The 11,232-nt window shown below is 47.8% G+C and overlaps 1 protein-coding gene across 1 annotated transcript in view; it reads right to left on the bottom strand.

Annotated features, from left to right (window-relative positions):
* Positions 1-259: 259 nt before the first annotated feature.
* The window catches only part of LOC310869941 (heparan sulfate glucosamine 3-O-sulfotransferase 6-like), a gene marked incomplete at its 3' end in the record, with an annotated part of 44,639 nt that continues 33,666 nt past the window's right edge, over positions 260-11,232 (bottom strand). The window contains exon 3 of the mRNA XM_083780932.1: positions 260-914. Within this exon, the coding sequence (XP_083637058.1) occupies positions 260-914 (655 nt within the window). The remainder of the gene's footprint in view (positions 915-11,232) is intronic.

Genomic DNA, 11,232 nt, shown 5'->3' with positions numbered 1-11,232 from the left:
GCCAGGCTAAAGGCTCAGTCCCAGGCCAGGCTAAGGCTCAGTCCCAGCCAGGCTAAGGCTCAGTCCCAGCCAGGCTAAAGGCTCAGTCCCAGCCAGGCTAAAGGCTCAGTCCCAGGCCAGGCTAAAGGCTCAGTCCCAGGCCAGGCTAAGGCTCAGTCCCAGGCCAGGCTAAGGCTCAGTCCCAGCCAGGCTAAGGCTCAGTCCCAGCCAGGCTAAAGGCTCAGTCCCAGCCGAAGTGCTGTCCGGTCATCTGGTAGAATCAGTCCCAGCCGAAGTGCTGTCCGGTCATCTGGTAGAAGCGCAGGTTGTGGGGCCGGTAGAAGTCCCTGAGCCTCTGCAGGACGTGTCGGGGGATGCGGGGGTGCGCTCGGCCCTTGGACTTGCCCAGGCAGCGGGGCCGGCTGCTCCCCTCCGGCTTCTTGAGGCAGGGGAACCCTTTGGTCCGGTTGAAGTAGAAGTGCTTGTCCGACACCACCCGCTTCAGGCCCAGGAAGTCCTGCACGCGGCCCACCTCGCCCGCCGGGTCCGTCACCAGCCGCTCGCCGCTGACGAACAGGAAGCGCGACAGCGGAAAGTGGCGCAGCCAGTTCTCTAGGTGCTCGGCGTAGAGGCCGATGCGCACGGCGCTCCACGCCGCGTCCACGGCGGGGCCGCCATCGTCAGTCGCCGCCGCCGCAGAGGACGAGGAGGCGTTCCTGAGCGCCAGGCTCTGGAAGGACGGCAGGCCCGGGTTCTTGGACAGCGTCTGGGCGTAGTCGGAGAGGGCGCGCGTCACGGGGTCCCGCACCACCACGATGAGCTTGGCGGGCCGGGGGTCGAGGGCGCCGACGCGCTGCGGCGTCTCCTTGGTGACGAAGTAGCTGGGGGTCTTCTCCATGGTGATCTGGCCCTCCAGCGTCCTCGGCATCAGGCTCCTGCAGGGAGGAAGCGGAGGGAGAACAAAACGTGGGGACATCAGTCCTCTTTTCATTTCAAGGTACCGTTCAGCGATGTAAATAGGGGCGGCCTTAGGAATCCGGAGGCCCGTTTCAAGATGAAATATGAGGCCCCCTATATATCTATGACATTATTCTGTTGATACAGCCGTATTGATACAAATAGTTTGGACTGTTATATATCGCGCACAGCCATTACTCTCGACAATTACGCAGCAACCTGATCGTGTCGTCCCTTCACAATAAAGTGTCTCCCCTTTACCTCCCAATGACGCACATTTTACCAAGGTTATTAACAGGAAATAGGTGTAACTTAACATCGTGGGAGAGAGAGCAAGGCAGCGAGCGAGCGAGAGAGAGGGCCCCCCCTGAGGGTGGCGGGGAGTTGACTGATGCCTGGCGGTCAGTTGGAGCTTGGGGGCCCCCCTGAGGGTGGAGGCCCCCCTGAGGGTGGAGGCCCCCCTGAGGGTGGAGGCCCCCCTGAGGGTGGGGGCCCCCCTGAGGGTGGAGGCCCCCCTGAGGGTGGGGGCCCCCCTGAGGGTGTAGTCCCCCTGAGGGTGGAGGCCCCCTGAGGGTGGGGGCCCGTTTCAATTGAAACTGGTGAAACATCGCTAAGGCCTCCTATATATGAAAATAGGTTTTCAATGTAATGAGTCAAGGATGCAGGGATGGTCTTTTAGAAATGAGTCCCAGGGACATTTTATGAATCCCACTTCAACCACGTTAGTAATTTTGTTTTTACAAATGGCAGCATTTAACTCCCATTTCATTTTACATGGTTATAATGTGGTTATATTCATGTGGAAAACAGAAGAAGAAATGATTATTATAACTAAAGCTAGCAAAATAAACTAGAATATAAAACAGTGCAGTAGTGCATCCCGTGGATGCAGAGGTCGTTGTTTTATTGCGTCCCTTAACTATGAACTGCGTTTTGGGATGCAGGATGCACCCTATTAGGCATTATTATTAAAATCGGCCTATTATCATTAGGCAGATTTATTTCACAAAAATGTTTAGATTTTCATTATCGTGAGAACGATGGCTTCCATTTTCGCATTGCAACTTTTCAGGACTAGAAAGCCTGCAGTTTCTATTAGCTTGTATTCTCCATCGATGATGTCACTGGAAGACGGTTTCTGAACTGCCCACAGCCCTCCTATGAGACACAGACCGAGGTGAAAAAGTTTTGTTTTCATGATTATTAGTGAGGACCTATTATATGAAGATAGGTTGAAAAGTGGTGAAGTGGTCCTTTAAGCTCTGAGGATCATACATTAAAAACTCTTGGCAGACCTATCAGCCAGTGTTGTTTCCGTGGACTAATGAAAAATGTTTGTCTACTTACTACCTTTTTTCACTGACAAAAACGACATAAATACTAAATAAAAACTAAGCCATGATGACTACAACTATGACTAAATGTACGGACAATTAACAAATACAATCTAGACTAAAACGTTAGGAAGGGACTAGTGGACAAGAGATCCGGTATAAGTCATTTTACAGTTGGTTGCTTGCTGAAAATAGCCGATCTACAAGCTCACAATGCGCTGCGGCGCATTGTGAGCTTGTAGATTGGCTATTTTCAGCAAGCATAAAAACAGCCATTGGCATCAACGCCCACCAAAATACATTTTAGTCGACTAAATCAACTGTAGATTTAGTCGACTACAATCTTATATTTAGTCGACTAACACTAGACTAACACTAAAACATTCCAGGTGACTAAAATGTGACTGAAACTAAATGAAAACTATTGAAGAGACTATTTGACTAAAACTAAAATCAAAATTTGCTGCCAAAAACAACACTGCTATCAGCTCACAATACCACGCTCTGTGAAAGTCTAGATCGGCTATCATTGGCACGCAACACCAGCAGCATACAAGAAAACAATATAAATTGGGTCTAAAAAAAAGCGGTTTCACCTCATCGGTCACTTTGAGCCCTCGGGATCGAACCGAGGAACCTCGTGGTTCCCATATCTACCCCTGATCCACTAGTGGCCGAACCCCCGGTATATCCACCTGGATTTGAACGCCATGGTCTCCAGAATAGGAAACCAAAACCCCCCTAACTAACCGCTCCACCAAAGGGTATCGAACCATCAAACCCCCATCTGGCCGGGGGACAGGGCTGGACTGGGTCATTTTCGCGCGAATTTGGCCCAGACCGGCCCACCACAACCAGCGCGCAGATAGCAGCAACCATACCGCCCGCTCCGCCGAGGCACACGCAAACAAACAAGCCCCTAATAATACCACCACTTTTACAGAACAACATGAATGATACAAACCAACATACAACTAACTATACACAACCCTTTGTAGCTCTCACTGGCAAGATGCTGGCAAAAGGATTCAAGGTAGAAGAGGGTTTATTTGTCACTCACTGATACAGTGACATTATCATGATGGCACTGGCAGAATGGCAGCATGCGGAGAGGGGAGTTGCACCACTCAGTTCACACGGGTGTGATTTTTTGTTTTATCATGGCGGTACGTCCTGTGGCCAGTCCAGCCCTGCCGGGGGAGACGCCTGCAGGACCAGGAAATAATTCCCAATGCATTTTTCCCCTATGACATTTCAAAACGTTTGACCTTTTAACCCATTCTGACCTGAGATCAGATTCATACGAGGTTTCCACTGGACACACACTGGTCTGATTAACCCATTCTGACCTGAGATCAGATTCTGAAAATGTCAGTCGATTTTAAAAAAATAGCAGACCTACAAGCTTGTGAGCTTGTAGATCTGCTATTTTTCAATAGCTAAAGCACGACATGATGCCAACACCAAAATGGGTGCCCGTTCAGAATGGGTTAAGCGTCGTATACAAAGCCAACTGGAGGTTGTGTAAAATCATGACAACAACAAGCACAATATTTTGGACCAAACAAATAATTACAAAGAAGAAAAACAACAAAAAAAAGTGTTGTAACCAGGGGGGCAGTCAGACAGATATTTTGTGAAGCCACTGAGGAAATTGGGATTTCCTGAAAGTTCATATAATGGCCTGTTGTGGCGCTGTCATTGGACCCAGAAAAACCCATAGCCCCATAGAAGTCCATGTATTTGGGCCCAACTTCACCTAGACTGTATTACCTTAATAAACATGGTCATGAATACTTTCTGCTTCCAGTCACTAGTTTAAAGTCTCATTTCTAATGTCATAATATTCTTTTTGGAAAATTATGGTCCCATTTATGAAAAAAAATGACCATAAAGTCGCGTATGTTCTGAGGGGCGTGGCTACCGTTACAGTCTATGATCCCCACCCACTCGAGTCAAAATAAAAACCAACGGAGAAGAAGGGGGGAAGTCCCGCCTCGTTGTCTGGGCAGCCAATGGGCCAGCTGGGCCCAAACGGAGCCAGCCAATGGGCCAGCTGGGCCCAAACGGATCTAGAAAGATGGCGACTTACAATACAAGGACTGACAGGCTTCATTTTACGTTCATGTTAGACCCGGGGAACGCTTTGTCCATATTTATTTACAGTCTATGGTTGTAAAAAAAAAGTTTGTTGTCATGATTTGTCACAACTGGAGTTGGCTTTGTACGAGGCTTAAAAAATGTCTTTAAATAAATACATTTTGAAATGTCTATGGGGGGAAAGAAATGCATTAAGAATTATTTCCAGGGCCTGGGCCCGGCGTCATGAAAGGGGGCGGGACCGCAACGCTAGTCTATATACCCACCAGCCACAGACAGACTATTATACTCTCGAATTAGTTCCAGCGTAAAATCCTAATCACGGCCGTTATATAAAGCACGTCATCAGAAGACATTAACATCGCACAGAGCGTGTGTGTGTGTGTGTGCGTAAGTACGCACCAAACATCCCACCCTAAATAACAGCACGTGTATGATTAAAGCGCCATTACAGACAGACCACTGATGAAGCCCCACCCCATCAAACCTCACAATGTCCACAAAAAAAAAAAGAACTGTAATTTTTCAACGTGCAGAAAAAAATAACCAGAAAATAGTATAGATCCACAAGCTCAAAACGTGTCTCATTCGCGACACATTTTGAGCTCGTATAGATCTGCTATTTTGTTTGGCGCCCTTTGTCGAGTGTGACACTCAGGGCATTGTGTAACTGTAAGTGTGACAGTAGGGCATTGTGTAACTGTCAGTGTGACAGTAGGGCATTGTGTAACTGTAAGTGTGACAGTAGGGCATTGTGTAACTGTCAGTGTGACAGTAGGGCATTGTGTAACTGTGAGTGTGACAGTAGGGCATTGTGTAACTGTAAGTGTGACAGTAGGGCATTGTGTAACTGTAAGTGTGACAGTAGGGCATTGTGTAACTGTCAGTGTGACAGTAGGGCATTGTGTAACTGTGAGTGTGACAGTAGGGCATTGTGTAACTGTAAGTGTGACAGTAGGGCATTGTGTAACTGTAAGTGTGACAGTAGGGCATTGTGTAACTGTCAGTGTGACAGTAGGGCATTGTGTAACTGTAAGTGTGACAGTAGGGCATTGTGTAACTGTCAGTGTGACAGTAGGGCATTGTGTAACTGTGAGTGTGACAGTAGGCATTGTGTAACTGTAAGTGTGACAGTAGGGCATTGTGTAACTGTAAGTGTGACAGTAGGGCATTGTGTAACTGTCAGTGTGACAGTAGGGCATTGTGTAACTGTCAGTGTGACAGTAGGGCATTGTGTAACTGTAAGTGTGACAGTAGGGCATTGTGTAACTGTGAGTGTGACAGTAGGCATTGTGTAACTGTGAGTGTGACAGTAGGGCATTGTGTAACTGTGAGTGTGACAGTAGGGCATTGTGTAACTGTGAGTGTGACAGTAGGCATTGTGTAACTGTGAGTGTGACAGTAGGCATTGTGTAACTGTGAGTGTGACAGTAGGGCATTGTGTAACTGTGAGTGTGACAGTAGGGCATTGTGTAACTGTGAGTGTGACAGTAGGGCATTGTGTAACTGTAAGTGTGACAGTAGGGCATTGTGTAACTGTGAGTGTGACAGTAGGCATTGTGTAACTGTGAGTGTGACAGTAGGGCATTGTGTAACTGTAAGTGTGACAGTAGGGCATTGTGTAACTGTGAGTGTGACAGTAGGGCATTGTGTAACTGCAAAATGCACAAAGCAACACAACGTTGGAGATGAGAGGTCTCTCTTCCCCCCGAACGGACTCAGTGCAGACGGCTGATGAGTCAAAGTCACGAAAGCCACAAGAACCACTTAACAGCAATTTCCTTAAAACCTTCTCCTCTCTCTCTCTCTCTCTCTTCCAGGACTCTTTCCTGAAGGAGTGGTCGGTGGTGGTGGTGGTGGTGGTGGTGTGCACCCCCCCACCCAGTGAGGCTCCAAGAAGGACCACACCACTACCAAACCACACCACACCACACCACACCACACCACACCACACCAGACAGAGTAAACCAAAGTCTACAATGCAAAGCACCGAAAAAGCTGCCGAGCTCGGCTAAAACACATGACACACAAGCAGGCAGCGGTTGCTATACGGTATACGGTATGGTACGGTACGGTACGGTACGGTACAGTAGCCTATGGTACGGTACGGTACGGTACGGTACGGTACGGTACGGTAGCCTACGGTACGGTACGGTACGGTACGGTACAGTACAGTACAGCTCTACCGTGGAGTCTGCTGAATCATGTGCAGTTACACTTTTACAATTTTAGACAATTTAGGCATTTAGCAGACGCTCTTCCTTTACCCAGAGCTGTATACATACAGTATAGTGTCTGTATAGTGCCTCAGTAAACTATAGGATCATACATACAGAAAGCATGTCTGTATAGTGCCTCAGTAAACTATAGGATCATACATACAGAAAGCATGTCTGTATAGTGCCTCAGTAAACTATAGGATCATACATACAGAAAGCATGTCTGTATAGTGCCTCAGTAAACTATAGGATCATACATACAGAAAGCATGTCTGTATAGTGCCTCAGTAAACTATAGGATCATACAGAAAGCATGTCTGTAGTGCCTTAGTAAACTATAGGATCACAGGCAAAACCAACACAGCATCAGCATGAGGTAGAGTTCCAGACCCACAGGAACGCATCCAGCATAAAACAAACGCCAAATCCATCCAGGGTGCTGGCCCGGTTTCCGGCGAGCCACCCCGACCCCGCGTCCGAAATGGTTGAGAAATGACAGTTACAGTGCAGTCCGTGCATTCCCTCTACTCTACTGTACTGTCACTGTACACCCGAAAGCATCATAATATATACAGTTAATATGTGCGTGTGTGTTTGTGTGTGTGCGTGTTTTCGTGCTCCTACCCAGCCTCCCACCCACACACACAGCTTTCTTCTTTTTTTTTAAGATATGTTTTTGCGGCTTACGCCTTTTATTGATTTTTGAAGGGACAGACAGTAGGCTGACAGGAAACGGGAGAGAGATGGGGGGATGACATGCAGTAAAGGCCGTGTCGGGTCCGGGAGTCGAACCCGCGGCACACTGCGATTGGATTACCAGTCCGGTGCCCAGACCGTTACGCTACGGCCTGGGCCCACACACACAGCTTTTGACTAAAATGTTAGGAATCGAGGGACTAGTGGACAAGAGATCCAGTCATTTTACAATTAGTTGCATGCTGAAAATAGCCGATCTACAAGCTCACAACGTGTCACACTGCGTCGCGCACTGCGTTAGTGCGTTGTCATTGCGACGGCAAAACAGTCATTACGACGGCATCAAGGCCCGCCAAAATACATTTTGTTCGACTAAATCAACTGTAGATTTAGTCCACTAAAATCTTATATTTAGTCGACTAAAACTAGACTTGCACTAAAACATTCCAGGTGACTAAAATGTGACTAAAACTAAATGAAAGCCATTCAAGAGACTATATGACTGAAACTAAAATAGAAATTTGCTGCCAAAAACAACACTGATGAAAAGTGGGTTGGTTGGTGTATACAAACAATATAGCCTACTATCAACAATATATGTAATCTGTGAATTGAAACACAACACTAAAGGATGCCAGGTAAACCAGTGAACCCGCGCATCTGTCTAAATAACATACGATCTATAGTTATACTTGATACTGGTTGCTTCTAAGGGCCGATTCATACTCCTATTTTATCGCTGTTTCGGCGCTGTAGTGCCGAAATGATTGCGGCTCGTCAGAGATTTTCAGTAGCACCGAGGAGCCGACTTTAGGACGGTACCCGCCCCCCAGAACCTCAAATGACGTCAAATTGTAGGCTCTACAGCGCCGAACCGACTTTTATTCGGCTCTAAAAGTATGAGCCTGCCTGCCTGCCTGCCTGCCTGCCTGCCTGCCTGCCTGCCTGCCGGCCTGCCTGCCTGCCTGCCTGCCTGCCTGCCTGCCTGCCTGCCGGCCTGCCTGCCGGCCTGCCTGCCGGCCTGCCTGCCTGCCAGCCTGCCTGCCTGCCTGCCTGCCTGCCTGCCTGCCTGCCTGCCTGCCGGCCTGCCTGCCGGCCTGCCTGCCTGCCAGCCTGCCTGCCTGCCTGCCTGCCTGCCTGCCTGCCAGCCTGCCTGCCTGCCTGTCTGCCTGTCTGCCTGTCTGCCTGCCTGCCTGTCTGCCTGCCTGCCTGCCTGACCGCCCGTCCGTCCGTCCGTCCCTCCTGACTAGACTATAGGCTGCAGACTCATTCCTCTCCAGCCATAGCCAAGAGGCCAGGCCACTGTGGGCATTGTGGGTAATGTAGTGTGTGGTATAGCTGTCCTATCCGGCGCCAGCTCATTATGTCTTCCTCTGACATCCCCCCCACCCCCCTCCCTCCCCTAAAAAGAATGTCTGTCAGGCTATATTATTGTGGCCAATATGGATCTGGGGGAACAAATTGCTTGACTTCAAAAGGAGGGATGATGATGGCGAGTATATGGTCAAAACAGTGAACGACTTTGAAAAGAGCACTTTGCTGTGGCTTTCGCTATAAAACAAACAAGTAATGGAGCCTGAATGCCTTATTTGTTTCCCATTAAAGACGTCCAAACCGTTCATGGGAATGACAGGAGGCTTCGCGGATTTGTCCCATAACCAATTAAGACCTGAGGAGACGACGACCCGTTCTTACAAAATGTCTAACATCTTTCTGAAAAAAAAAACGTGTGTTTCTACGACATAATCACAGTGGTGCTCAAAGGTTTTCACGTCAAGGACCACCCAACATTTTATGTATTTAACCCCCCCCCCCCCCCATCTGAAAATATTTTGTGCCTCCCAGAAGCAACCAAAAATAGCAGATGTACATGAAGCTCATACAGCGTGGCACGAAGTGACGTGCCGTGACCTTGTACGTCTTGCGGCAACTTTTATGAATCGCCAAAGTATAAATAAAATAAATAATGCTTTTTTTTTGTTGCTCAGATCTAAAAATGACACGGAGGCTTTCCCGGTCTCAATGGTTTAAGAACACCAATCACTGCTGTACGGTATATACATTGTCATACATGAGCCGCACATATAATTCAACAAAAAGAACAGCGTTCCCGTGGTGCAGAGAGAGAGAGGCAGTTCAAAGTCCCCCCCCCCCCCCCCCCCCGGGGGCCCAAACAAAACACAGCTTGATCTCAGGCCAGTTATCCCAGCAACGACGTTGTTCCTCTCTGCGGTCGGTCGGGTCCCTCTGATTCCACTTTGACGATTGTTTCAAGTCGTTTGGATGAAGGAACGCTTCATTAAGCTCCCTCGTGTTTCCTCGCCAGACGTTTGACATGGCAGCGAAACAACGACAACGACAACAACGGCGACGACCCAAAAAAAAACGGCTCCGTTTTTTTAGGCCCGGAAAAAAAGAAGGTGAAAAGAAACTCTAAAAAGCGACGGCAGGCATGGGATCGATTTCACAACGAATCGAGTCAATACAAATAACTGCGTTCCTGCATGCCACTGCGTCCGCTGCAGAGAATTGTGTTCTGAGTTTCAAAGTATACTCTCCCAGGGGTCCCCCCCCCCCCCCCCATGCAGCAAATCTTTGAATACATAATAATAATTTAAAAAAACAAACAAAACATTTTCAACTCATAATCTTTGCATCTGGACGACGTCCCTGCATGGCACAAAACTGTTTTTTTTAACTGACGAGTTACGTATCATTTTGTGGAGTCCTTGACGTGAAAAAAGGTTTGAGAAGCGGGTAATGCTATACACACAGAAAGGCCGGCGCTGCACTTGAAGGTTTAGTGTGCATGTATACGTATCATGCTCTGAGGCCTTGTCCTGCTGTATGAAGTATCCCTTACATCTCCCTTTAATCCCCCTGGATTCTGTCTGAGAGGGCTGAGAGGGCTGGCCTTAATGTGTGGGCCAAAGAGAAGGAAAAAAAGAAGGTGTTGCGGTAACTGACCCTCTAATAGCCCCGAAGCTCTAAGCACTGGTTTGACGATAGTTCAAAGTGAGGACTTAAAGGAGTACTTGTGTAGTCAGTGTACTCGGCCTCAGACTGCAGTCCGACACCGGAGTCAAGAAGTGCTGCTGTGTGCTCTAACTTCAGTAAATTAGAGGCAGTCATGGTACAAAGTACGTACTCACATGTTTTACTGCAAATATGTAGAACCACCACACACACACACACACACACACACACACACACACACACACACACACACACACACACACACACACACACACACACACACACACACACACACACACACACACACACACACACACACTAGGGTACAAGTACAGCTAGGGTAGGTATACCCTCACAAAAAACATGCAGAAATCCTGGTCTCTAAACTGCCTCCCCCTGGCCAGCCGGGGCGCCTGATGTAGGGGAAAGGAACTGGTTGAAATAACGTGTTCCTTCCACGCGCTACGTCCAACCAGGGAAACTCCCCCCCTGTCAGGTGAAAAAGGAGCAACTTGGACACTCAGGCATGAAGGAAGCATGAGTTCAAGTCCGTTGCTCTCCCCTTGTCCCCCATATATGGGGACTAGGTTGGTGGAGGGTGTGTAGAGCCCAGGATCACATTAGATGATTGACACAGGGGTGAAAAATGTGTTACGAAATCGTGGGATAAAAAAAAAAAAAAAAAAAAAGTATTGACATCAAAATATACCTAAAGTACCAAATTTAACCCATTTAGACCTGAGGAGTCTAAAAAATGTCTTCGAAATCTTGACAGTTTTCTGAACAACCCATATTTCTGTTAGTATATATAAGTTCTCAAAGAATTAATCTCAAGGACCCAAACATTATATGTAAAATGTAAAAGTATGAAAAAAAAGCAGATCTACAGTACGAGCTCACAATGCGTTAGTTCTTTTCAAATGGGAAACTATTATATAGGGCTGAATTGGTTACAAGTAGAAGTAGAACTA

Source organism: Protomyctophum parallelum (genome assembly GCF_964188405.1).
Source record: "Protomyctophum parallelum genome assembly, chromosome: 13".
NCBI classification, from domain to species: domain Eukaryota; kingdom Metazoa; phylum Chordata; class Actinopteri; order Myctophiformes; family Myctophidae; genus Protomyctophum; species Protomyctophum parallelum.
The sequence above is the reverse complement of the archived record's forward strand: the minus strand, read 5'-3'. Positions and strand labels throughout refer to the sequence as shown.